This window comes from Globicephala melas, chromosome 8, assembly GCF_963455315.2.
Source record: "Globicephala melas chromosome 8, mGloMel1.2, whole genome shotgun sequence".
NCBI classification, from domain to species: Eukaryota; Metazoa; Chordata; class Mammalia; order Artiodactyla; family Delphinidae; genus Globicephala; species Globicephala melas.
Genome location: NC_083321.1, coordinates 99,711,863 through 99,739,260, shown reverse-complemented (window position 1 = coordinate 99,739,260; position 27,398 = coordinate 99,711,863). Strand labels below are relative to the sequence as shown.

General features: G+C 41.2%; 1 protein-coding gene across 2 annotated transcripts; it reads right to left on the bottom strand.

The window, feature by feature from the left end:
* Window positions 1–1,210: 1,210 nt before the first annotated feature.
* On the bottom strand, window positions 1,211–26,755 carry STT3A (STT3 oligosaccharyltransferase complex catalytic subunit A). Of its 2 annotated transcripts, none has more exons than XM_030840476.3 (18): window positions 25,985–26,192; window positions 24,471–24,597; window positions 23,638–23,698; window positions 21,245–21,366; window positions 20,723–20,868; window positions 19,452–19,542; window positions 18,042–18,148; window positions 16,953–17,117; window positions 15,510–15,690; window positions 14,519–14,674; window positions 13,480–13,571; window positions 12,635–12,790; window positions 12,194–12,382; window positions 11,161–11,277; window positions 10,941–11,043; window positions 6,910–7,098; window positions 5,784–5,899; window positions 1,211–5,219 (listed from the first exon to the last, which is right to left on the bottom strand). In XM_030840476.3, the coding sequence occupies exons 2-18, from the start codon at window positions 24,556–24,558 to the stop codon at window positions 5,181–5,183; spliced, it is 2,118 nt and encodes a 705-aa protein (XP_030696336.1). In that variant the 5' UTR covers window positions 24,559–24,597; window positions 25,985–26,192; the 3' UTR covers window positions 1,211–5,180. The 2 variants fall into 2 exon arrangements, with proteins under 2 accessions (XP_030696336.1, XP_030696327.1); XM_030840467.3 differs by lacking the exon at window positions 25,985–26,192 and adding an exon at window positions 26,673–26,755 and having other exon boundaries at window positions 1,212–5,219.
* Window positions 26,756–27,398: the final 643 nt, after the last annotated feature.

Genomic DNA, 27,398 nt, shown 5'->3' with positions numbered 1-27,398 from the left:
CTGAGAACTTTCTCTCGCTGTGCCCCTCCTAAATCATGTAGCCCCCGAACTCCGGCTCCAGGAACTTTTCCCCCTCTACCGGCCGCCCTTCCTCACCAGGCCGTCCTTTGCCCGCCACCACAGGAATCCAAATGCGGGGCTTTTCCCGCCAAAACTTGCTGGCGTCACATTGTCGCAAACGCACGCTCCCTTGCCGGAAAGCAAGGAGGCGCGCGCTCCTGGGCCGGCTGCTCTGCAGATTGGGCCGGCCAGGGCCTGGCGCCTGTATTCCCCGCAGGCTCACGCTGGCCGGGGCCGGGTTACTTTCAAACCAGGAGGAGATCCTGGCTGAAGAGGTTTAAGAACTGCCGAGTGCATCGGTGTGAATGACCCCCGGGCCCAAACGCGAAGTGGGACCCGGCGTGTGACCTCGGCCGGCTGGCTGGCCGCCCGTCCCCGCGCTCCCGGGGAGAGCACCACTGCGGGGCTAGCTACCGCCGCCCCGGACCCCCGAGCATCTCGCCCCGCTGCCTGGCAGGGTAGCCAGGATCACACTCCGTAAGTGCTGTCTCTGTAACTTTAAAGCGCGGCCCAGATAAAACTGGAGCCGAGAAGCCAGGGACAGCTGTTGAGCATTGATCCTGTTTAGAATGAAAGGAACTTTGTGATAGGAGCGAGAAGCATCAAATACTGGCTGCACTGTAATGGGGGGGTGGGAAGGCATCGGGATGAAGAAAGCTACTCTTCTGTAGCTGGAGGTAATGTCAGGATAACCAGTTTTAACCATGTCTCGTCCGAACAGGCACCAAAACAATACCTCCACTCAACCTTTTTGAAGGAAGTGCAACTGCGTAGCTTAGTTCTACCTGCTCTCTCTTTAATGTGTAAGAAACGGGCAGGTAGAAGCAAAAACGCTGCGTTTTACAATGCAAATTTTAAAAGCAGAATAACCAGTTTAGGTGCGAAAGTAAATTCTGAAAAAGGGACTGGCTAGAGAAAACAATGTGGAAAAACTGAAATAGATACTCCCTCTCAACAGTAAACTAGACTGGGAACTCAAGGCGCAGGCAAGATCATCTATTCTCCAATTCTTAAAACTGGGCCACATACAATAAGCATAACTAGCTCTTGATTGTGATACTGGTAAAATAAGTGTAAAATATATTACACAAAAATGCATACATTTGTTTAAAAGACAAAAAACAAGACCAGAACACTTCGAAATGCTTATGTGAGAAGTTTTTAACCGTGACATCACTGTTTAGGTTTCGTGTAATAAAGTAAGTTTTCCAGATCGTTTACTCCATTTTCTCTAGTTTCTGCACTGCATGCTGCAAACAAAGAATATGAAGAAAGGAAGAGGAGGACCAGACCGGCACAGTTCCTTTGTGTCTAGATAGAATAAAGGTATCTTAGCCTGAAAAAAATAAGGCATACACATCTCAGGCAGAGTATCAGTTAAAGAATAGATGCTCACAAAAACCTGTTCCCTTCTGAAACCTTACTAAAATAGTAAATTTTAAGAGTAAATATTAAAATAAATTAACTTAATAATGAAATATTAAATTTACTATTTTAAAATAGTAAATGTTTAAAAGGCAATAACCCACAAACACAGAACATGAAAAACAAAATTTTTGCAAAGTGGAAAGTCTTTAGATGAATGGTAATTTAGACGAAAGAAAGATGAATCCTAAAGCCAGCAATGGGAAAGCAGAAAAGCAATTTGGTTTACATCATAGAACTCCCTAAAGGCTCAAGTTGAATTAGTGACAACAGGTACTGAATGAGGTGAAGGTGGGGCTAAAAGAGGGTGAAAGACTATGTATGAAGCGAATAGACCCTTGGGTCCTCTCCCTCCTCTGTGTATACAAGGAACTGCCCCTCCCCGAAGCTGGTACTAGACTTGAGAGGGTAAATACATGGTTATCTGAACTGGATAGCATCAGGCACAGTTAAGGGTTAGGTACCTAACTGAAACCAAAAGGATTAAGTTTATGCACTGAAGGTTGAACCTGTGAGCCTTCTTTCCTCACTTTACTCCCAGAAATCTGGCAGCCTGGCTTGTATCCTTCAGAGGACATAAAAGCCTTCTCAAGGGAATCTTACCTATATAGAAGAAAAGATCTAAAGATACCAATATCAGGGATTTCATAATGTAACAATGCAGCCAGATCACAGGAGAATGAAGCCCACATTCAATAAGCCCCACCCCAAACCAAACAGACCTTCCAGTCATCTTTTTAGGGTCCCACTCTTTAATAAGAGCAAACAAGCAAGACTTTGAAAAGGCCTTTAATATGAAAGATGTCCAAACAAAGGAATATTCAAACAAAAAGCTCTTGGATATTAAAAAAAATACATGATAGTAGAAAAAAGTAAACAAAATAGGTTAGGAACAAAAAGTTTAGGAAATCTCCAGAAGGAAGAATAAAGATGGGAAACAGAGGATTAAATATAAGAATATTGGGAGACTAATCTAGGAAGTCCAAAATCCAAGTAACTTATTTTTCACAACAAGAAAGGGAGTCGGGGGAATCCACAAATGACTCAAGAAAATTTCCCAGACAAAAGAACTTGACCTTCCATACTTTTCCCATACTTTCCATACTTTACTTTTCCAAGGTTAAAGTACCCAGCTTCTGAACACATCATTGGGAAAATTTCAAAATTGTACAAAGAGAAGATACTAAGAGGTCTGGGGAGGGAGTGAGAGGGAATGGACACATACAAAAAAAATAAGAATCAGAATATCATTGCATTTCTCAGCATTTAGAAGACAGAAAACAATGGGCCAATGCCTTCAAAAATAATTCTAAGGAAAAGTTAATCCCAACCTGGAACTCTACACCTAGGCAACCTATGAATCGTGTGATGACAGACACTCAAGACCTCAAGAAATTTATCTCCCACACACTTTCTTAGGAAGGTAGTGGTGATAAATCAAGAAAGAAGTCAGGGGATTAACACACAATATAACAGTGAAAGGATACACCAACCCAAGAGGTGTGTAGCAAACCTAGAGAGTAAACCAATCCAAACTGGAATATACCAAAACAGACGACATCTCTAAGAATGAATACCTAATGAGTTGAACATACTAAAAGGAAGCTGGCACAAATGAAGGTGAGTCTGGGGAGAAATCAGTGACGAGTACAAAACACAAGTGAAAAAACTCCCTTCAAAAATGTTATGCAGAAAAAAAAAGTAGTAACATTATATATACCACATGGCCTAGTTGTGAAAAGCCTTAAGGTAAAAACTACTGAGTTAACCTAAACCATAACTATAATAGAGCCTTGAGATGGTAAGAATATGTGTGTCCATGGGAAGAGAAGGATGGTGAAAAAGAACCAAATCCTCAATTTCCACACCAGAAAGTCAACAGATGATACCTAAAAGTGAAAAACCAACACATAGCAAAATAAAGCAAGTCATTTAATGATATGGAGGTAAGTAATATGAGAATCAGCTGAGTTGAAAGTGGGTACCTCGGGGGGGGGTGTGGAAAACAGCGTTGTTGCTTTTTAGAATTATTTGATTTTCTTTTACTGTAACGATGGAAATTAGAAGTGCACTGTAACGATGGAAATTAGAAGTAAATTTTTAAAAAATATAGCTTCATGTAGCCTAGAAAGTAACAAAATTAAAATCATAAGAGTAACAAGTACGGTGATAAAGGGTTATCCCATTCCTACAGAGGTAAATCACTAATGATCTCTAACTGGTATTACTCATATTGGTTAAAAAAACAAACAAAAAACCCACGTCTGAATAACCTCTTCCACTAGGGAGGAATTCTGTATATAAATCAAGTCATGTATTTACATATAGTAAATCAAATCTTACATCAGATCTAAATCTCACCCACAGTTGAAGCACGTGGTACATAAAACTGGTTTGGAAGGCTGCTTCCTGGGTACACAGGTAGACCCGAGCATACCTTTAGGAGCACCATTTTGACTTATCTGAAAGTCACGTCATTGCTCCTGTTTCTTAAACAGGTAACAGTAAAGAGTTACCTTGTATTTTTTTTTTAATAACTAAGGGTTTATACACATCACTGACATATGTCTTAAAATACATAAAATACCCTATTGTAACTGAACATAAGGCTGTTTGTCCTGACATTAAATATAGATGGAACTCCTGTGCTTTTTGTAGCTAATTTGGCAAGGGCTTCAGAACCAGATCATGGAGCTTGTTAGTGATATATAATAACAGAGGCTGAGACTAAGGGAGAGAGAAGCTCACCTTTAAATATTCACAACAGTTTTAGTGCATGAGCTAAAGGAAATTGCTAAAGGACAAGTGAGAGTACTGAAAAGCTAGATTTCAGATAGATACGTATGGTTACAAATCAGCTAATTCAAAAACACCTACTGACCATCAAGTTCTATACACGATGTTGGAGGAGTTTCGTCCTCTCCATCGAGAATAATTTCACTGTTTGCCTTAAGTCTTCAAAACTACTGATTTAGTATCACTGGATTTACTCCTGCATAAAAACAAAAACACCTAGCTAGTCCCAAAGAAACTGGTGAGATCAGGTCTGGCTAGCCACCTTCTGTCCCTTGTAGTCAAAGAGCCTCTAAGGACAAGAGATGTTGAGAACAGAGACATGATGGCAATGCAGCTACCTTTCCTGCCCAGAAACGGCACTCCTCTGGTCCCACAAACTTTTATTCATTCAGTAAAAGCTTACTGAGCACCCACTATGTGCAAGGCATTGTGCTAGGTACTGCAGTTTTTGAAATGACAAAACTGTTTGTATATGTAGGATCTGAGCTAGTCCTTGATAGTTCTCCTGATTTGAGAGAGAAAGACAGAATGCCCCTATATGGCTCATTTAGGGAGCCAAGAGCACAGATGAGGTCTGTTTTCTGTCCTTCTATCAGCCCAGCATAAACTTTAGGCTTCCTCAAATCAGTCATAAGTCAAAACAAATAAGGCACATTTTTAAAAAAATTCCCCCCTTTAATTGACCAAAGTAAAGCCATGACATTTCATTTGGTAACCTGCTCAGAATTATAAAGATCATTCCATTTGGCTCAGCCCATACTGCCCAGGACAAAACCTCCAGACAATTCTAATCTCGTCGTGCTCTGTTCTTATAAACTGCATATTTTTAAACCATCTTCAGCGCCCTAAATGTGACACACTCAGTGCGAAGCAGATCAGAGCCGAACGGACGTTAACATTTATGTCCTTGACAAGCCACGATTATCCAGGTCCTTCACCTGCCAACAGAAAAGTATCAGTTTAATATTTACAATCATCAGGTCAACATGGGAGAGCTTCTCTACTGAGCTGGGTTCACCCAGATGGGGACAGATTATGTTGGATTATGCTGCCTGGTTTGGCTCTGGTGTGGGACTAGCTACTCTTTCAAATACAGCAAGAGTTCTCAACCTTTTCTTACGTAAGAGGTATAACACACTTCTATGTGACTCTCTATGCCATAAGTTCTTCAGTGGGAGAGAAGAAAATGTAGTTTGCAAACACACACACACTCTCCTTCTCTCCCTCTCTCCCTCTGTCCCTGTCTTTCTCTCCCCCCCACCGCTCCAAGACTGACAATCACTAAAACAGATCAAGTCTGGCTCCAACTGGAAAAATATCACTGTAACCACTTCCAGGATGACAGAAGACTGGAGTGTCTACTTTCTAAGAACAATCTAAAATAAAAATATTCTAAGTGAGTCGCAAGCTACTTTTTAGACATTAGAAATATCCCTATTTTATAAACATGTGGCCCCGTTTTTAAGCACTAGAGCTGCTTTCTCAGTGTTACATCTGCTCACCTTGTATATCCTGACCAGCCAATGTTCTGTGGTATATGCTTCCTCCAGGACATCAAGCTCAAAGTCTTTATTCCCAATCTCAGCATTCCGAACACGGTCATAGCCTAGTGGACGCTCTAGAGAGTGACAAAAATGGAGACACACATCTTTCTACAGTGCTTATTTCCTACAGAAATACTAAGTCAACTTGATTAGTCATCCCACTGGAACATTATTCCCTAGCATGCAATTTGTTTAGAGAGTAGGGCTTGCAGAAAAGGACATCAGTTAGTAAGGGCAAATCAAGTGTTACCCTAACTCAGGTCCTCTCCGAGATGATGCTTGGCAGAGTACATGGAGATTATCTCTTCTAAGAGACAGAGGGCTGACTTCCAAGCACCTTTGTTCCTGAGGATTACCACCCATGGCCTCTGTGATACACTAGCAACCCTTCTGAACCTATCAGATGTCACAGGCCTGCATCTAATTCAAAAGTAGTCCCAACTGCAGAACTAAGAAAGGAAAGAAGTCAGAAAGAAAGACTTTATCAAATTACTTTCAGTTTATCTGAAGAAATGTAAAGTCCTTTATCTCGCTCTATCACCTTTCACATTCCTTTCTCCACTACAATACCGTTTACTGAGAGGCAATAAAAAGTAATGGGCAAAAGCACAAAAGCTAGAGCCAGACTGCCTGAGTTTAACCTGACCCTGCACTAGTTATGTGCCTTTGGGCAGTTAAGGAACCTACTTGTACCTCAATTTCCTCATATATAAAATGGCAATAATATTAGTATCAACCTTTTGGATTGTTATAAGGATTAAATGAATTAGTAGATATAGAGCACTTAAAGCAGTGCCTGGCATATAAAAAACACTGTATGGGGCTTCCCTGGTGGCACAGTGGTTGAGAGTCCGCCTGCCGATGCAGGGGGCACGGGTTCGTGCCCCGGTCTGGGAAGATCCCACATACCACGGAGCGGCTGAGCCCGTGACCCATGGCTGCTGAGCCTGTGCGTCCGGAGCCTGTGCTCCGCAACGGGAGAGGCCACAGCAGTGAGAGGCCTGCGTACCGCAAAAAAAAAAAAAAACACTGTATGTGTTAGCTATTACTGTTGTTACTGTTGTTATTATCAGGAATCACTCACTGGCTTCTGTGTAGACTTGTCCAAAGCGGTAGTAACACATCTTGTACATGAGGCAATTGAGCAGCACTGGAGAACCCTCACGGTCCACACGGAATTCCCCAGTTGGAGTATAATAATCATGTTCCTTGATATGTTTGCCTGTATCTGTGCTCCCTCCAATCCGGACCATCCACAGAAATTTGTTGATGTCTAGAAAAAAAAGAAAAAGAAAAACTGCTGTTATCACAAAGGTTGCTGGAGCTAAATCACCTAATGAAAGGTCACTATGTCTAAGGAAATTCCCCCAAATACTTTTCTAATGGGGTATAGTACCATTTAACTCTAAGTTATAAAAATAACAAAGCTAATGTATGGTCAAAACTTTTTTCCTCAAAATATACAGCTTTTCCTATAGATTTTCCTGTAGACTCCTAAAATCCTACGCTATTGGCCCAGACTTAGGTCATAACTGAAGTTAGTCCCAAGTATTAGCTAGGGCTAAGCTGTCCAATATATTAGCTATTAGCCACATGTAGCTGCTGACACTTGATATGTGGCTAGTCCAAATTAAGATGTGCTGTAAGTATAAAATACATGATGGATTTCTAAGACTTAGTCCAAAATAAAACAAAAAAAAGTGGGTAAAATATTTTGGTTACACATTAATGTTTTAGATATATTCAGTTTAATAAAATTATTTAATTCATTTTCCCTGTTTCTCTTTACTTATTTTGATATGGCTAATAGAAAAAAAAATTTTTTTAATAAATTTATTTATTTTATTTATTTATCTTTGGCTGTGTTGGGTCTTCGTTGCTGCGTGTGGGCTTTTCTCTAGTTGCGAAGACCAGGGGCTACTCTTCCTTGCGATGCGTGGGCTTCTCGTTGCGGTGGCTTCTCTTGTTGCGGAGCACGGGCTCTAGGCATGTGGGCTTCAGTAGTTGTGGCACATGGGCTCAGAAGTTGTGGTGTACGGGCTTAGTTACTCCACAGGATGTGGGATCTTCCCGGACTACGGCTCGAACCCCTGTCCCCTGCATTGGCAGGCGGATTCTTAACCACTGTGCCACCACGGAAGCCCCGCTAATAGAAAATTTTAAGAATACATACGTGGATCCCACATGTCATTGGACAGCAATGACCTAGGTAGTAGCAGCTTTACCAAAAAGGTAGAGAAGAGAGAATGTGCTCCCTCTTGACCTACAGTTGCAAAGTTACAAACTTCTAAAGCACATGTATGAGAAGTCAACATTTCTATGTCAAACACACTACCAGGCTCCATAAATACTGACAGCACCATCAACTCAGGTTATCTCTTAGAATATGTCACTCCCTGTATCTCCCCCAAAGGTTTTAGGGAAATAGACGATTAGTATAAGATGAATCATTGATCCATAAGAAAAGATTCCTACTGCTACTAAAAGGGGTTCCAGGGAATATCACAGTGGTGAAGAACACAGACTCTGGATCTGGACTCTGGATAAACTGCCTGGGTTTGAATTCCCACACTGCCAATTCTAGGTGGGTGACCCTGAATAAGTTACTGAACCTCTCTGTGCTTCAGTTTCCTCATATGTCGAATTAGAAAAACAAGAGTATCTGCAACGATAGGGCTGCTACAACATTATAAGTAAAAGCATGTTACCTTACATATTGTTTGTCACATAGTAAGTATTCAAGAAATAATATTATTATCCTCATGGAATGTCTGCAATCGTACCTCCATCTTTCAAATGGAAAACCTGAAGCACAGCGACTTGCCTAGACCACACAGCCAGAAATAGGACCAAAAATAAAACCCCAGAGCATCAACTCAACTATCTTAGAGTACTGATTTTATAGCTCCCTGGCAGGTATGTTTGAAGCAAAAAGCTGACAAGCTTTGAGAATGGAAGACTGCACAGCAAAAGAAATGATCAACAAAATGAAAAGGCAACCTATGGAATGGGAGAAAATATCTGTAAACCATATATCAAATAAGGGGTTAATATCCAAAATATATAAGGAACTCATACAACTCAATAGCAAAAAACCCCCAAATAATCCAATTAAAAATGGGCAAAAGACCTGAAAAGACATTTTTCCAAAGAAGAGATTCAAATGGCCAACAGATACATGAATGAAAAGGTGCTCAACATCACTAATCATTAAGGAAACATAAAACTACAATGAGGCATCATCTCATACCTGCTAGAATGGCTCTCGTCAAAAAGACAAAAGACATGCTGGTAAGGATGCTAAGAAAAGGGAATACTTGTGCACTGCTGGTGGGAATGTAAATTGGTACAGACACTACAGGATCAGTGGGGAGGTTCCTCAAAAAATTCAAAATAGAACTACCATGTGATCCTGCAATCCCACTTCTGGGGATATATCCAGAAGAAATGAAATCAATATCCCAGAGAGATATCAGCAGTCACTGCAGCATTATTCACAATAGCCAAGACATGGAAACAACCTTAGTCTATCGACAGATGAACAGATAAAGAAAATGTGATATATATATATATGTATCATGGAATACTAAAGATTTCAGGGAACTATCCATTTCTACCACATACGTGTGTACATTCGCATATATAAAAATACATATGCAAACAAACATACATACATACACAAATACTTTTCTGTACTATTTGGATAAATTATTATTAGCAAGAAAAAAACCTATAATCACACACAACCAAATGGTGCTGAAACAATTGCTTGTGAAAGTTCAAATCCATGGGACCACATCCCTGCTATCATCATTCTTCCTCTGCTTGTACAAGACACACCACACATAGAAACTAGTCTTATTACTTTATACTGACACTTTACATATACTATCCAGGTGGATTTGTTAACTCTGTCTATATCAGAAGCCAGACATAATCTAAAATCTGAACATCTCTAAGAAGCAACCACATATTCAAAGAAAATTGAGACAGAAATATGAGGTAATTATTAACTGCAGAGAACAAGTTATTCTAGATAAGAATGTAACCATGGTGTACAGGTTGACTCAGCAGTAAATAATGTTTACTTAGTCATGATGAAAACACTTTATCTGGATTTAACCAAAAACTGATCATTAACTCTACTGAGAAGATGCAAGACAGAAAGGGGGAGGGGATCATACAAAGAACTAAACTCCTTATCTACCTTAATAAGAAGTTGACACAGCGTATCTAAAATGATCGATCAATGAATAGCAGGATATACATATTATTTAGAAATATGTACATAAGTACTAGCAGAAATAACTGAAGAAATAATCTTCCTGGGAACTGACGTTATAAAGTAGTTTAGGGGCAGAGGACTTTTTGTTTTTTTTTTTTTTTTGCGGTATGCGGGCCTCTCACTGTTGTGGCCTCTCCCGTTGTGGAGCACAGGCTCCAGACGCGCAGGCTCAGCGGCCATGGCTCACGGGCCCAGCCGCTCCGCGGAATGTGGGATCTTCCTGGACCGGGGCACGAACCCGTGCCCCCTGCATCGGCAGGCGGACTCTCAACCACTGCGCCACCAGGGAAGCCCTACCATTTTTATTATAAACCTTCAGAAGTATTTAACATTTAAAAATATAAACAGGTATTGCTTTAATTTTTTTAAGGCAGAGAACTATATTTGGATGATTCTTCTAAACATACGATTTTGCTAATAATCACAGGGAACATGGTTAACATATGCCATATAAATATATATATATAAAACATTTTAAGTTGGCAGATGATTCTATGGCTTAAACCCACTAAAAAATGTTAATTCTTAAGCTCATTTTCAGAAGCCTTATATTCTCTGTTGTTCACTGGTTGTGGAACTACTCCTAAGTCTTTAGACAATTATAGCATGCCATATCTACATGAGAAGAATTCTTTATATCTACTTCCTACCTGTTGCAAAATAAATAAATAAATAAATAAAAATAACCAAATCTCAAGTTGCAAATACTTAAAAACTTCCCCAACTAAGAAAATATGTTGATATTGGTAAAAGGATAGAAAAATAAAGAGATTCATCTAGTTTTCTTAGAATCTATGCCTTGTAGCTAGAAGTAGAATCAAGTACATTACCATCAGAGGAATACCCAGTAAGGCCTCCAAAAATGACCAGCACATAGCTAACATCAAGCTCCCTCATGATCTCATAGGCTTTTTCTTCTGTGGATGCCATTGCCTAGAAAAACACACGCACGTTTCTCAGCGCAAAATTCCAGGCCATGTGACCCCTCATGGAGAAGTATTTCCCACTAAACCCTGTGCATCAAACACTCAAATGACCCCTTCACCTTACCTGCCCTACTCGAGAAATATGGGTATTATTCCATGTGTTGTTATCCACTAAAATAGTCCGATTCGCCATAGCTGTAATCTGGTAGCCATAATCCCACCATGACATGACCTTCGCATCCTGAAAGAAGAATGGGAGATGGAAATAACAAGCTTCTCACTGCCTCCAAAATCAAATACAAGAGGGGTGGAAGGGCATCTGACAGGAAGTGAGATATTGCTAATTAATGTTTCTTCACAGAATAACATACGCCCAACAACAAAATACATCTTGGTACCTGGTCCTACATTTACATACAATCATGAAATCTCAACCGCAAATTATACAACCCAACATTGCCAATACTTTCATCCCAGATCATCATATACAAACAAGCATAATGGTGCGGGAGGTGTAGTGGGCTGTGCAGTATTTCCAAATAAACAGCCTGGTGTCATCAGATAACCGTATTAAATAAATGACCAAAAACAAAGTCACAATAATCAGTTACTAAAAAGAAGGGGGGTGGGGGAGGGGAAACAAATCACAGGATAGGACGAAAAAGGATTAAGAAATTCTTATAAGAATCTAACTCAGAAGTGCCATTCCCAGCAGCTATTGGAAAGAAAATCACTTCAGATTCTCAAATGGTATAAACCAAAATGTTAAAAGTGGTTATCTTAGGTGATCCTTTATGGAAAATTTATGTCTCCTTTTTCTTTTCTTCGCTTCTATTTTCGGATTTTTCTACAATAAACATGCATTATTTATTAACTATTTTTCTTCTTTTATAATTGGAATGGCCTACCTCATGATAAAATCACCATGCTGTCAATACAAGTGTCCAAGCAGAGTGCAGATAATTACCAGTAAAGGTCGCTTACAGAAAAAATCCTGAATTGAATGGAGGTTGACCTTTAAGGCTCATTCAACACCAGGTTCGATAGCTCCAATTTCTCCAAGCTTTCCACCCATCTAAAAGCTATCTGATTCACTCTAACATCAAATGTCTCTCCCTTCCTCCTACCGCACAATCCCACGCCTCCCAAATCTTCACCTCTGGAGTATTGTGACGAAGCCAATAGTACGCTTCTCGGAAGTCATCAAAAATGATCCTACTACCATCCCCACCACGAGCAGACAGCACAATGGACGGAGAAGAGTAGGCCTCGCTGGTCACCCAGGTTGAATGAAAGGTATAGGTGATGAGAAAGAAAGCCATGACGAGTATCATGCCACTTGCCACCTAGACAAGGAAGAACTGTGCTGTAAACCAAATTAAATTTATGTAATACAGAACAGCTTCTTACACACAGTCAGTAATATAGATGAGATGACTCAGAATAAATTAGAGGCTATGAGTTCATTCCGAGCTCTTGTGACAGTGCTCTACTTTACTCCCCCTCACTCAAACAAACAAACAAAATACAAATGCAAACACACACACAAAGACACACACAGTTCCCCAAGCCAGTTCTTTGCGTTGCTTAATTCTTACTTCATTCTTAATAGGGTAGGTAGAATCCTGTTGTTTCTTGTTCTTCTTGTCTGGTCTACTTATGTCCAAATTCTTCATATAAGTGGACAGCACCTGAGAGACTCCAATGCCAGAAAGAATGCACATAACAGGCGCCAACACTAGCATCAGACGCACCTAAAAAAAAAACGGAAGCAAGATCACAATCAGTGTTTTACAAATTACAGATTTCAACCTATTAGTAGATGATGACATCAATTTAGGGGTTTTCAACAAACATGATCTGTCAGTGAAATGGAACAAAAATAGAAGAGAAAATACTTGATACATCTATAGTAGAATATATATATTTTTAAAGTTTGTTTTTCAGGTCTACATGTATATATGTATACCCTGAGCAATGATACGATACAAAATGTATTTCTTAACTGTGGTTTGGGATCAAAAAAGTGTGAGAAGCACTAACTTAACTGCAATATATAAACTCTCTTCTCTCTTTTAACAACCTAGCACTCAGAACCCAGGCCTTTAAGAAAAAAACATCATCTCCCATTTTAAGACACCAGAAAGAGAGGGGAAGGAACCCACCCAGGGTCAATTTCTCCAACAAGTGACAAAGTGCCTCTCCCTAACACAAGGGTTATGAATCCAAGGAAGGTGGGCCCCACAATCAGAATGTATGAGTGCCCCATACATTCCTGGGAAGGATCAACAACAGTGAGCAGCTTTACCACGCAGCCCCTCAAGCGCTCAGAGGGAAGCCCCTGCACAGCATCAATACTGAACCTGCCATGCAGGGGTACGAAGAAAACCCTCAGAGCTAGGGGTGGAAAGGTTCGCTAAGACTGCAGGCATTCATTTCTCACCATCACAGCTGAAAAGTACATGCTGGTCACACCATACATGATGATGAAAATCCGGGCATCAGACAGGTTGCTAAAGCAGTAATAAAGACCAACTACAAAAGTAAAAGTAAAAAGAAGTGAAAAGCTGAAAAAACAATCATAGATACATGCAAAGATGTTACTACGGCACTCTTTAAAACAGCAAAAAATCTGAAACCACATAAATGTCCAACATTAAGGATGTAGTTAATTACAGAATATTTATAAAATAGAATAAAATACATCAATTAAAGTACTGCTGTGGAAGTTTATGGACCATATGCCTTCCTCTTTACACACCTCTGTACTTAAAAAACTAACAAATGATATATCTTATATATTATTTCTCTAAAGTAATACTAAATAACAAATTATCGTGATTATGAAATTTTAAGTCAGAGGAAAAACTCTATCATCTGACTTCTAATCAATAAATAAATGGATGAATATATATCAAAGCGTTAACAGTAGCAACAGGTGTGTGGTGAGAACTCCTGAAATTTTACTTTTTGAAATATTTGTCTATATTTTTACAAATGACAACTTTCTTTCATAATAAGAAAAAAAAAGTTACTTTAATAAAAAACAAAGTCCCTACCACTGGTAAATTCTAAGATATATCTGAATTGGCCAGAAGATAAGTTAGATGAAGAAGTTTTACAGTCAGCTATGCCTATTCTCAAAATTCAATACTGCCAAGAAGATAAATGGGGAGGAGTCAGGGATGAGGGGTGGGGTATACTAGAAGCACTCAAAAACCCTGAACTAGGGCTGAACTGTAACTTATGATACAAATGAACAGAAAACTGTGAGACTCTGAACTTGCCAGTATCTGCAATTGTTCAACTTCTGCTCTGCTTCAAATATTAGAAAAATGTGCTTAGCCATCCTCTGTACTGCATAGATAAACAGGCAAAAACCAAAAACAACAACAAAAGCACAAGGATGAGGGTATTTTACTTATTTTGAATCAAATGATGATTCTTAGAAGGAAGACCACTTCAGAACAAGGCAAACAGACCTGGAAACATGAAGACGAGAAGCTGCAGGTCGAAATAGTACGAAGACCAGGTCGTAGGCTGATGCTCAGACACAGAGGCGATGATGGGGATGTTGTTCTTGGCATAAGAAGGATCTAGCAGTGAGTAGAAACGGCCTGTCCAGGGAGATATTTTTCCTGGCAGCAAAGAGGCAACAAATATTTCACAATTACTTCTGAAACAAAATAACATGTGATCCTAACTAATCACAACTTTCCATTTAATAAGCTTCTCTGAGACAGAGGACTAGGTTTTTGTTTAAATGCCACCAATACTTTGAGAATTTCACTCCTTCCTTTCTTTCAAACTTGAGAGTATTTCTGTCAGCACAGTCAGTAGAATAAAGTCAGGTTGTATATAAACTCAGAGAGAAGGGAGGCAGAGATACTTCCTAGAAGGGTTTTAGGACCAATCTGGTCAAACCAAGGCCAATGCTATAAACTAAGTCACTCAGCCCTCCAGTGGTGCTCTGAATACACAGAGTCTTGGGCAAAATCAAATCAGACTCTGAGAAGTGTACGTGAGGAAGAGGAAGAGAGGAGGAAAACGTGGCATGCTACCCAAACTAAACAGTCACGGTTTTGTCATATGGGATTAGATGAGGCCACGCTGTAGGGCAAGCAATGTTAGGATTTCTCCCACCCTACCAATAGGAAAGAAAAGGACGGACACACACACACACACACACACACACACACAGAGGAGAAAGATTAGCATGGTAAAATACAGTCCTGTCACCAAGTGTAGGTCTTCTGAGATTAAGAGCTGATCTAATATGATTTTCTTTCTATGCTGAATCCAGACACTGGCTGACAATAGGATTGAATGTGCAGAAGTTGGACTTTATATGCTTGAAATCAAGAGAAACAGGAGGAAAGAATGAATCTTTCTGTGGCCAGGAAATAACCCATATTTTTGGAGTTTATTCTATGTTCATACCCATTTACACTTAATACTAAAAGCCTTCCCTACCTGTCAGCATGAGGAGAGCTCCCACGGTGAGAAGGACAAAGCCTACCAGGGAGATGACACTTCGGAAAAGAACTTCAAATTGCTGTGGATTCAACTTGCTGCGTAGATAATCCACAAAGGCATGGATCTGGCAGAGACCAAAGACCCCAAAGGCTGCCATGTGCTCTGATGAAAGGACCGGCTGTAGGTGAAAGCATATGTATGAGATTGTTAGGAAAAGAACGGGTCCAGCCTTGACCTGAATTATCCTGACCAAGTTCAGACCAAAGGGTCCAATGAGTTCTGAGGCCACCAAGGAATTAGGACCAATCTAGAGGAGGGTCTAATTCACCTACCTCATTTTTCAAAGAATATTTAGAGTCCTCCAAAGTGTACCACACTCTATCATTATCACATCTCTGGCCTTTGCTCAGGCTATTTCTTGAGCCTCGATTGCAATTCTCACTTTCCCAAAATTTGCATTCACAGAAATTCTGATCATTCAAGGCCCAATGCAAATACCATTTCCTCCTAACCTACCAAACTGAAATCCATCACTCTCCTCTATATTCCACACACTTTAGATCTCTTCCATAACTTAGACCAATGGTCTCAAACTCCACCAGGCATAATCATGGCAGGGGACAGGAAGAGGGGGGGTTTAGACAGACTGCTAAGCCCTACCGCCAGAGTTTCTGATTCAGTAGATCTGTGGCAGGTCCCCAGAATTTGCATTTCTAATGAGTTCCCAGATGCTGCTGACACTGCTGGTCCAGGAACTACATTTCTAGAACGACTAGACCACAGACTAGTGGTTCTAGAAGCGTGTGCTTCTTTCCCAACAAGACTGTGACTTCCTTAAGGACCAGAACCACATTTTTACTTTTAACATTTCCCAGGTATTAGCAAATTGCATACAGCAGATGATCAGTAACGAAAAACTTGCTGACCTGAATAAGGGTTCCACTTTCGTAAGAATTTTACATGACAAATCACACATACCACATTATTCTCTGACTTAATAGCTGTCTCTTAACCCTGTGGGGTAATGTGGTTAAAAGGTTCAGGCTTTGCTTGCTAAAGAACTTTCACTTGGGCCCGATTAAGAAGTTCAGGGGTCATTACTATTAAATGGAGTCATTCGCATTAAAAAGGACTGAAAAAGATTAACTGTGATCACTCACCTTAACTCAGCTCAACCAAAATATCCCTCCTCCTCCCATAAACCTAAGCCAAGTTAGGAGTCATTAAATTCAAACTTCATGAACAAATATTAACACACTCCAGGAGGCAGACTTTAATGACCAATAACTCTGTTGCTTCAGTTAACAGAAGCAGTGTTAGCAAGGTCAGACCTGTGAATAAGTTTTACTATCCTCACCAGAATCCAAGATAAATCAATTTAGTTGGAGCTGCTTAGAAAAAGTGGAAGCAGCTAAAAACCTCACTCAGTCTAAGGCTCACCTGGAAACCCACAAAGGAGATCTGCATGGAAAGGATGGTGCCCAGGCAGTAAACAGTACAGTAGGCCACATAGATCCGGTGGGAGAAACGTCCTGTGAGCATCAGCACCAGTACATGAAGCGGGATCAAGTTGATCAAGAACACATAACCTCCCCATGAAGAGACCTAGGACAGGATAAAAAAGAAAAGTTCGTCTGAGCACTCCTCCTTGGATCACCACCATGTACCTTAGGATGTTACCTGTGACTTTTTTTTTTTTTTTTTTTTGCAGTACGCGGGCCTCTCACTGCTGTGGCCTCTCCCGTTGCAGAGCACAGGCTCTGGACGCGCAGGCTCAGCGGCCATGGGTCACGGGCCCAGCCACTCCGCGGCACGTGGGATCTTCCCGGACCGGGGCACAAACCCGCGTCCCCCGCATCGGCAGGTGGACTCTCAACCACTGCGCCACCAGGGAAGCCCTACCTGTGACCTTTTTAAAGAACATCTCTTTACAGTAACCAAAAACTTTATTTACACCAAGTGGTTTAAAGAGTTTAAATAATTGACTCTTTAAGTAGGAAAATCAAATTAACACCCATTACTGTAACTCAATCCTCTGTTTGCTATGGCTCCTGCCATCACGATCACAAAACAAGAGGCCCCCAACTCTCAGCATTAATCTGGATACACCCTACGGTAAGGTCACACAGAGGATTTAGGGATTCAAGGGAAATGTGATCAAGTGGAAGCAGTTAAGGAAAGAAGTCTCGTTGTTTACAAGATTGAACAGAAAAAAATATACGTCAGGAAAGGAAAAATTTAAGGGGAACACACCAGAAAAGAGAGTTGGCCAACCAATATGTACCCATAGGAAATACAGTATCTGGAAACCTTTAAAAATTAAAAAAATTATCTCTATCTTGCTATTATACAATGGATATGCCTGCCTGCCTTGGATTAGGCTTTGTATGGACACAACAGACTATATAAAGACTTTTAGCCTCTAGTTCATGGTCTCAAAGCCCAAGAGCTACTTCCAATTTATATCAGTTGATCCCGATAGGTATTCAGACATAGAGAGACTCCTGAAAGTAGGGAGTGAAGAGTTACCATGTAGAAATAAGCAAGGGCACACTTGGCTGCCCAATAGATGGAACCAGTCTTTACTGCTTTGATCCACATGTAGTAGGTGAGTAGCATGCAGAAGATGGCAATCCCTGCAGAAAGAACACAAAAATCCAGTAAAAGGCCATGCTGGAAGAGTATTTCATACTGTTCTGGAACAAACTACCTGGATTCATATCTCAGACCTACTACCCATTAACAGTGTAATTACTCTACCTCCCTTTGTCTCAGTTTCCTGTAAAAGAGTCCATAATAGTATCTACTTCATAAAACTACTGTGAAGACAAATTTAACTATTGCATGTAAAGCACTTAGAACAGTACCTAGCATGCAGCAAGCACTCAGTAAGTATTAGTCATTATTACTACTATTCTTTCCAGGCACTAAATTCCCTGCCGTTTCAGTCCTAAAGATATCCCGTACTATCAAGCACCAGCCTGCCTCTACATCTTACCACAAGCTGGTCCATATGCCCTGACTGCCTCTCTCCTTAATATCTGCCTAACGAAGTTCCAACTTCAGGGCCCAGTTCAAATACAACTACTTCCAAAAAGCCTTCCGTGATTCCCAAATCTGAATTAATCTCTCCTCTCACCACGTTCCCAAAGTACTCTGCTCACCCTTCTCTCATGGCACATAATACTATCTGCCCATTATTATTAATTTTTATAGTCTGCATTAATCTGTGTTAATAGATTATAGGCCAACATAATTTTATTCATTATCTATCCCTATAATTCCTTAATTATAAACCAATACTCCTATTCATTAACTATCTTTATAATACCTAACACTGTTTTACCAATAACATTCAATAAATACAGGCTGAATTGGAAATAAGTCAATAAAAGTCACCATAGTTTTAAGAATATCCATTCCTCTCATCTAGGAAAATAAAGCAAATGTTTACAATGTTAAAACAACAGTACCAACCAACACTAAAACTTAACTCTACTTTTAGGAGTACAGAGATGAGCCAAAGGCCTTATATAAGGAAAATTACCAGCTACCTTTCTAGAGGAAATGACAGAGAGAGAATATAAACTTGTCTGAGGTCCCTTCCTGCCCTTTTTTTTTGGATGTGGACTGTTTTTAAAGTCTCTATTGAATCTGTTACAGTATTGCTTCTGTTTTATGTTTTGGTCCCCTGGCCGAGAGGCATGTGGGATCCTAGCTCCCCGACCAGGGATCAAACCCACACCCCCTGCACTGGAAGGCAAAGCCCCAACCACTGGACCACCAGGGAAGTCCCTTCCTGCCCATTTCTCATCTTCTCACCCAGACACCATTTTTGCTATCACTAAACAACAGATTTGAACCCAGATTCTACTGCACTTCATGAAGCTCTACTAGATAATGAGGTGAACAGATCCTCTTCAGCCCTTTAAGTCTTACCTTCATTATCATAGGAGCCAGCTACAGATCGGGAGATATAGCCAGGAACTACAGCAATCATGGCTGCAGCAAGAAGTCCAGCTCCTGCATCCTGTAAGACAAGAGGGGTAACAGGAAGTTAACACCAATACATCTATGAAAGAGAAGAGAGGATCCACTAGTCCATTCTGCTTACAATGGGCCCAGGGAACAGTCTGACACTTTCCACGGTAGATGTGATGCTAGAAATGTTTGCAGCACAAGAAAGCTACATACTTCACAACCAATTCCCTGCGATGATGGCAAGTCTGAAACTGAGTACACACATGTTAAGAACAGACAAATCATGTAAGCTGTCAGATGCTGCCCCAGAATGGGCTGTTTGGCTGGAGTATCCCCAGATTTATGAGTCCCTACCCCTAACAATATCTGCACACCACAGGAACACCAGTCACTCCTCTACAAGCTATCCAAGGACAACCAAAGGAAGACCATACGTATTCGAGCTAAAAAGCCAACGAAGACAGGTGACAATCTCTCTGGACTAAAGATGCCAGGATCTTAGATAATAAAGCTGGAATATTCCTAGGCAATCTGTGAACTCAGGAGAGAAGAACAACAAAGTATAACCCACACTCCAAAAAAGGAAGGACTTGTCTGTTCGTAAGAGTCAAATTTGGAACAAGGGCAGCAAGGAGAAGGATGAAAACGTTTCCAAATTAAACTCAAGCCCTCCTACTAGTTTATCACCTCTCAGGTATCTCCCTGACACCATAGCCACAAACTAAGAATAGCATGCAAGGAGCCAGGGTCAGCAATGCAGAAACCTAGAAGAAGAGAGTCAGTATTATGGAGTCTACTACAAAAGCCAAGTGGTTTAAGAATTTTTAAATAAACATTTGAAAAAAAAAATTAGCAAATAATTGCTAACTGTCCATTTCCAGTAGGAAGACCTAACCACTTCAGAACGCTTCTTGTAGTTATTTTTCCTCTCCCTTAGATTGTGAGGAATTCAAAATCTAAACCTCATTTTCAATATTTTTTTTCCCGTATGTAGCAATTTATATTTGACCTTCATATGTTCTCTTCTAAGGATAAACAGTTGCTAATGACAAGAAACCACATATTCTCGGGAGGGGCTGGGGTGAACTCAGGAATTCGGCTCAGCAAAAGCGGGCTTTAGCCTCTGGCTCCCTGCCCTTCTAAGGCTCTCAGTCCCCCACCCTTTAGCATCAACTTGAGAGGTTCAACAACATTCATTCCCAAGCCTCCTGTCACCCCAAATCCTTCACCTTGAGTTCTTTGGTAAGGTGGTACGTGACGATGGTGGTGAAGGAAGAGAAGAGAGGGGCCAGGAACACACAGACATTCCGAATGTCGATGGTGATGTGGAAAAAATGGAGGACATGGTAGATTGCAGCAGAGGTGATCATTAAGCCTGTAACCAGAAGAAGAAGGGCCAATAGGTTATCCTAGTAAGACAAAGACAAGGGAAAGAGAAAGGGAAAATCCAAGTATCAATAAAGTGATAACACCGGTTTTGACAAACCACCAGAAACACTAATACAGCAACTGCAGGAGGCCTATAAATTTCTCTCCTATGGATTCAAGCAGAAGTCCAGAATTTACGGAAAACTACCCATTCCCGCTCTCCCATACATGTTCTCCCTTCTATATAAGATCTACTTTTAGGAATCTGCAAGCAGAATGAAATTACAAGTGTCACAAAACGAAGATATTAGAAATAAAAGACACTGTTCCATAATATAAAAATATCTTACTGCTGCAAAGGAAAAAAATCCTGTTCCCCTCACCTGGGTAAATTGTTCCTCCAATGATTCGTCCCAAAGGGTACCAGGCCCGGTCATCAAACCAGTTATGGAATTTATAAAATCCCTCCTCAGCCAGGAACCGGGTAGTCCGATAATTAAAGTACCTATATCAAGAAAGAAATGAATTGTGTCTCCTCCTCTCCATACCCAAACACTTGCCTCAGTTTGCAGTGACTTTTGCTCCTCAGGTTACACCACTGAGGAACTTATCATTACTCCAATAACAGTCAGTTTGGTACCAAAAAGTATTTCAAGCATGAAAATCATTTTACATCACCATAAGCCTCCTCATTTATAGCTCCATGCTTGTCTCAGTTAAAGCACTGCTTCTCTCATAAGGAAATGCAACCGTAGTCTAACCTTATAAGAAAACACTCAAGAAGGATGCTTCACCAGGCTGGCATGTAGTAGGCATTAGCCCCAGTCAGAAAATTCAAGCACTCCAAAGACAGGACAGCTGAGATGTGGACACCAATAAACTTGACTCTTTTCAAGTGACAGGAACACACAGAGGAATATTTCCATACCACAGGCAAGGAGACAAGGATAACTTTAGGTGATGAGCATCTCTAAAGATGTGGGTGTAACACCATACGCAGGATGAACATTTTTTAGTCCACTCCATAACACAAACTTCTTAATAAGTGTTTAAACTTGTAATTAGATCTACTCATGTTGTTATCCAAAATAGTTCTGAATGCCATCTCCATGGTAGCATAAAAATACAGACTACATAAAAAATACTTGACATAAAATGCTTACAGTTATATACGGACACAGTTCTTTAGGTCCAAGCTATGTAACCCCTTCTCTTAAGTTTCTCATTTAAAAAGAAATAAAAAAGACAAAAATATATATGGAAATAATAAAAATATAAACAAATAAATAAAATAAAGGGAGCTGTTTAATCACTAAAGATAATCATTACTAACCATCTTTCCTGCCCACCCCTCTAACCCCATTTCCTCGTTGGTCAGTCAAGTTTTAGCAGCTGAAGTAAGTAAAGTAGCAGATGGCAGAAATCTCTATCCTTCTGGTTGTTGCTGATGAATGTTATTTTGGTAACTGTCAGGGAGACAGAAGGGATGGGGGTAGAAGGCAGTCAACGTGTGTCAGAATCATGTCCTTTACCTAACAGTAGGAGAGGCAGAGTCACACAGAGGAAGTGCAAGTTAGTGGGAAAAGGTCTGGCCTGGGTTCACACCCTGGGCCTCAGTTTCCTGCTCTGCAAAAAGAAGTGTCAAATCACATGATCTGTACAGTCCCTTTCATCTCAACAACTACAGAGCAGATGCTCTTGCTTTCCCTGACCATCTCATCTCAGTATTTGCTCATCTAGAGGGTCTGAGAAAAAGCCCTAACAGACTGGTGATCAAGAAACAAAAGGATATAAGTTTCCTCATTCATGAGAGAGAAAACAAAAAACAGAAAAAACTGATTTGGGAGGCCCCAAAGAAAAGATCTGTATGCCTCCAAAGTGCTTTCAAATATCTACACAAAACAATACGACAAATCTGTAAATACATGTAGGTATTAAACTTGAATCCATGCTCCATAAACTGAATATGCTATTTTTAAGATATCAATGATGTTTCAAGAACCTACGATTCTGGTTCTCCAAATTTTTAATTAAGCCTTAACGTTAGGTAATATAATATAGTTACTCCAGTGTCTAGAAACAGACAAACGTAGATTCACATCCTGGCTCCTCCATTTACTCTGTGTGTAACCTTGAATGGTCTCTGCCAGCCTCAGCCACATTTGTGGAAAGGAGACACCACTACCTCCTTCTCGTAGGGTTATTGTAAGGATTTATAGATAATCTGTAGAACAGTTCTTGGAACAAAATGAAGCTCAGTAAATGTTTTTCACCTATGCCTCTTTTTATCTAATAAAATCTCCAATCCAACTCACAGCTTTAAATTTTCCTCAGTGTCTTACAACTTAACTGATAGGCCCGATTTCTAACATATTCACTGTTAAACAGAAAAAAGTCACAGATCTCAAGTTCATGACTTATAATTTTTCTTTTGAACCTCAAACACACACCAGGCCCAGGCCCCTTTCCCTCAGTCTGCACCATTAACTGTCTACCAAGCTGAGAAGCCAGGCTTCTCTTAGCTTAGCCAGATCTTAAGTGATAGGCACACCAGCAACGCCTCTCTCATTTTTTAAGAGTTTGAGAGACTCGCTCAAATTCCAACAGAAATGTTTCAAAAGGAGACAATTATCTCCTTTAGAAAACTTGAGAGTTTTCCCCCCAAAATGTATAGAAAGTCCATCTCCATTACGGAGAGCTCACTGGAACGTGAATCTGATAACCATGAACCTAAATGTTTCCCAAAGGAAATACCAGACCAAGCAAAGGTACTCACGGATCAAATTCATGGATGACACTTTCAAATCTCAGGACAGCAAAGAGACGAGTGGAGAATGCTGCAAAAACCAGAGAACTATTATTTTAATGGTAATGTACCATGAAAAACAATAGTAGGTAGTAATATTATAGAGGTAATAGTATTATCCAGCACACAAGTCACAGGAAATACAAAATGATGCTGAATAAAGTATTTATCCATTCCTCCCACACAGAAGAAACAGAGAAGTTCGCCTTCCCCTGACAATGACACCTACATTTCCACTTAAGTAGGACACATTTAACTACTTATTGTTAAGGCCTATGACAACACATTCACCTACTAATATTGCACCCAATTTACATGGTCGTCTTGTATATATGTTGACCTCCCCTCCCCACAACCTTACCTCCCCAAACCTTAGTTTGAAGCAAACTAAGAGGTAAGGAAATCAAGACTACTTATGACTCATGAAGAGCTAGAAAAACCTAAGAAAACAGAGTAAGTTCTGGAGAGATTTTCAGAAATACTAAGGCAGGCAACCACAGAAGACAAGTATCTTTTACAAAATTCAGTATCTCAGAGTCCCCAGTATCTCTTTCAGTCCTAAGAGAAAACAGAATTAGTACAGCGTGTTTCTCATTCTTTCACAGATGATCAATAGTCCCAACTTTTATAATCCTTGTGTTTCTTTTATTTTGCTTTCGCAAAATTCTACTGATTGAGAACAGTAAAAAGAACACATTGCAATCTGCTGGGAAAAAACAAGGCATTTAAGAGAGCCATTGTTGATTTTTCAAGATTTTCTCCTTTCCATATCTGAAGAAAGAGAGGTCCACGTGCACACTCACATAACACAGCAGCCATTGACAGAATTAGAAGCTTCAGAAGTGTGTCCTGCTTCTCATAGGACAACCGTAAAAATCCCAGCTTGGTCATCTTGACATCAATGGGTGGCAACAGATGACACTCAAATAGCTAAAATGGAAAAGTCAAGACCATAAGATATTAAACACCTTCAACTTACCTAATTCAGTTTCATATTTTATGGTGGTAGAGAAACACAGAAACAGGAGTAATGCGCACACCAGAGAGGGTCAGGGCTAATACTAGTACCCAAGTCAAGCCTGAATTATGACCAACTGGCAAGTAAGTAGGCACGTCAGGTCTGTGAGTCAAGGACGAAAAGGAATGAGACTCTATCACCACAATTCTGCTTCCCAGTCCTTGCAGCTAACGAGCACATAAGCACAATTGGCAACAGTGTGGTACAACAGGAGTAAAGAAGAAACACAGAAAAAAGGGGGTTGGAGGAAGACATGCAAAGAAAACAGGAAAGACTGGAAATACAGAAAAGAATAATTAAATGGAGAAACAGAGCATTCAAGAAAAGGCAGGAATGTATGAAAGAAAGCAGGGAATGAGCACAGAAGTGAAAGCAGAAGGCTGAGAAATAGAAGTCATGACTGAATCAGCACAGTTTACAGCCCTAAATTTCAGCTTCAACTGACTGGCTGCAAACTTTCTGTTCCCAATCCCAGTGGGGATGCAGGGTCAACTAGAGAGCATGACTGCTCACTCACTAATGCAGGTACAGTCATGCACTCAGAAATAGAGGAAGATACACATAGATCACTGCACTTTCAATCGCTTACATCGCACTATAACTACTGCTCAGATCTACACCCACTTCCCATCAGCTGTCTCAAAGCATCCTGGAATTGACACTGCTGATTTAAGCCACTAATCCCAGAGACAGCTCATGGAACCAGATGACAATCTGGAAGGAAAAGAGAATAAAATTTTCCTACTAAAGCAAAGAAAGGTTGGGCTGGGGTAAGGGGGGGGGCGTACTATATTAAAATAAAATGTTGAGGGAAGCAGGCTGTAGACCATTCAGAAGAGTGATCACTTGGTGGACAAGATTTATCAGCACTAATTAGGAGGTTAGCTATTTCTGTTTAAGACAGCACTGCCTTCTTAAACCATAAACTGGTCAAGGACTAAGTGACAAAGAATATGATAATAAAGAATATGCAACACTGTACAAGACTGCAGGGGAAAAAAAGGAACCTGGATCCTTCCTGATCTTTCTCCCACTATTACTAGAGGAAAGGAGCGGAAAAAATAACACTGGACAGGGTGGAAGGCATGAAGAATCATATATTTCTAGCTCCAACTGTGGGAAATCAAGCATCTTTTCCATAACTGTCCCAGAGGGGTGGTTTTACATTTAATCCTAATCCAAAAGGAAAACCTTATCTTGAAATCAAAACTAAACACCTAACTCCAGGAAGTCGCTAATCCAGCCACATCCCTCAAGTTTGTACTTGTTTTCTCCCACGCCTGAAACAGGAAAACTTACCACCGCTGAGCTGATATGAGCCACACGCCTAGAAGACTAAGCGGACGAAATGAGTACTAGAACCTCTACCTGAAAACTGAGTAAAGAAGCTGGTAATTTAGGCCAGGACCTTAAGGGAGTTTCCATACTGTGCTCTATGGTCGTGTTCGCACACCGCTAAAGCAAATAAAGGCAAAGTCACTTTCCTTAAAGCACCTGGCATCTGTCCTCCACCTCGCCTGTGCCGGCAAGCTGTGGCCCCCTGTCCCACCCTGGCTCTAGTTCCGAAGACGGCAACTTGCCCACCTGCTGGCTCACACTAGCCCCACCCTCCCCCACTTCTGCTCACTCCTGCGCGTCCCTCCTCCCTCCGTCTCCCACCTTCACGAAATGCAACACCCCGGACACCACCCAGCGCCATCCCACCGCCTCACCACCCCACCGCCTCAGCATCCTGAGCGCCAACCTCTCCAGGACTAGTCCCAGGGTCCGATCTTTTCCACGCCCTCCTAGCCTAAGCGCCCGCCCAATCCTAGACCCCCGCCATCCTTCCATTCCAGGTCGTCCCCCACACGCCACACGCCCCCTTCTCTGCAAGGCCTCAGACTCTGCCCGCGCCCACGCCCACGCCTGACGCCGTTAAAGCCCCACCAGCGCCTTGGACTGCACTTGCCCCTAACCCTCAAGTTATATCCTAGGGTCTTCTCACCTGACCCAAGTTCCTAAGGAATCCGCTTGCCTCCCGCTGCCATCCGTTCAGCGGCGCACCCAACCCTCGCAGCGTCGGGTCCGCCTCCCGGACCTCTCCCCATTGGTTGACTCAGGGCCAATACGACACTTGAAGAGAGCGATAGGATGACGGAACTGTCTGTCAGACTCGGAGGCGTGGACGAAGCCGCGCTCCCACTTTTTAACTGGACAATACAGGTATCATTTAGTAGCCGGAAGGCGGGACTTCGTGCAACCGCCGAGCCATGATAGGCCGGCTCAGGAGAGCGAGAGCGCGGAAAGAACATACTCGGAGCAGTTTGGTTGAGGGCCGAGCAGTGACGTGTCAGTCTGCGGGCCGCGAAGGAGTCGCGAGCGGAAGGTGTGGCGCGTTTAGCACAGTCACGTGACAAGAAGCGGAAACTACGCGAAGGAATGGGCAGAAACTACAAATCCCGAAAAGCCGGGCTGAGGTCGCTCGCCTCCGTTTCTGAGAGTTTCGTTTCTTTATAGGTAGAAATTGATGTTGCCTAATATAAGGTTAAAGGAGAGGTGGGAAGAATTTTCTACCTATTCTCAATGAAACCTCAATCGTTTCCCGGTCCAGACCTCTACATCTTGTGCAAGATCTTGTCTGACAGTTCGCTCAAGAGCTGTTTGACTTTGCTCCGGTAAACTGCGATGTACAAGAGCCCTGCAAATGTCACGAGGCATTTATTTCCCTTTC

Coding starts and splice junctions, on each gene's coding strand:
- STT3A (XM_030840467.3), bottom strand. CDS start 24,558: ATGACCAAGCTGGGATTTTTACGGTTGTCCTATGAGAAGCAGGACACA. Junction 11,044..11,160: donor ATATTTCTCGAGTAGGGCAG/GTAAGGTGAAGG, acceptor GTGTTTTTCTAG/GCAATGGCATCCACAGAAGA. Junction 5,900..6,909: donor ACAAGTCTACACAGAAGCCA/GTGAGTGATTCC, acceptor GTCACTCTCTAG/AGCGTCCACTAGGCTATGAC.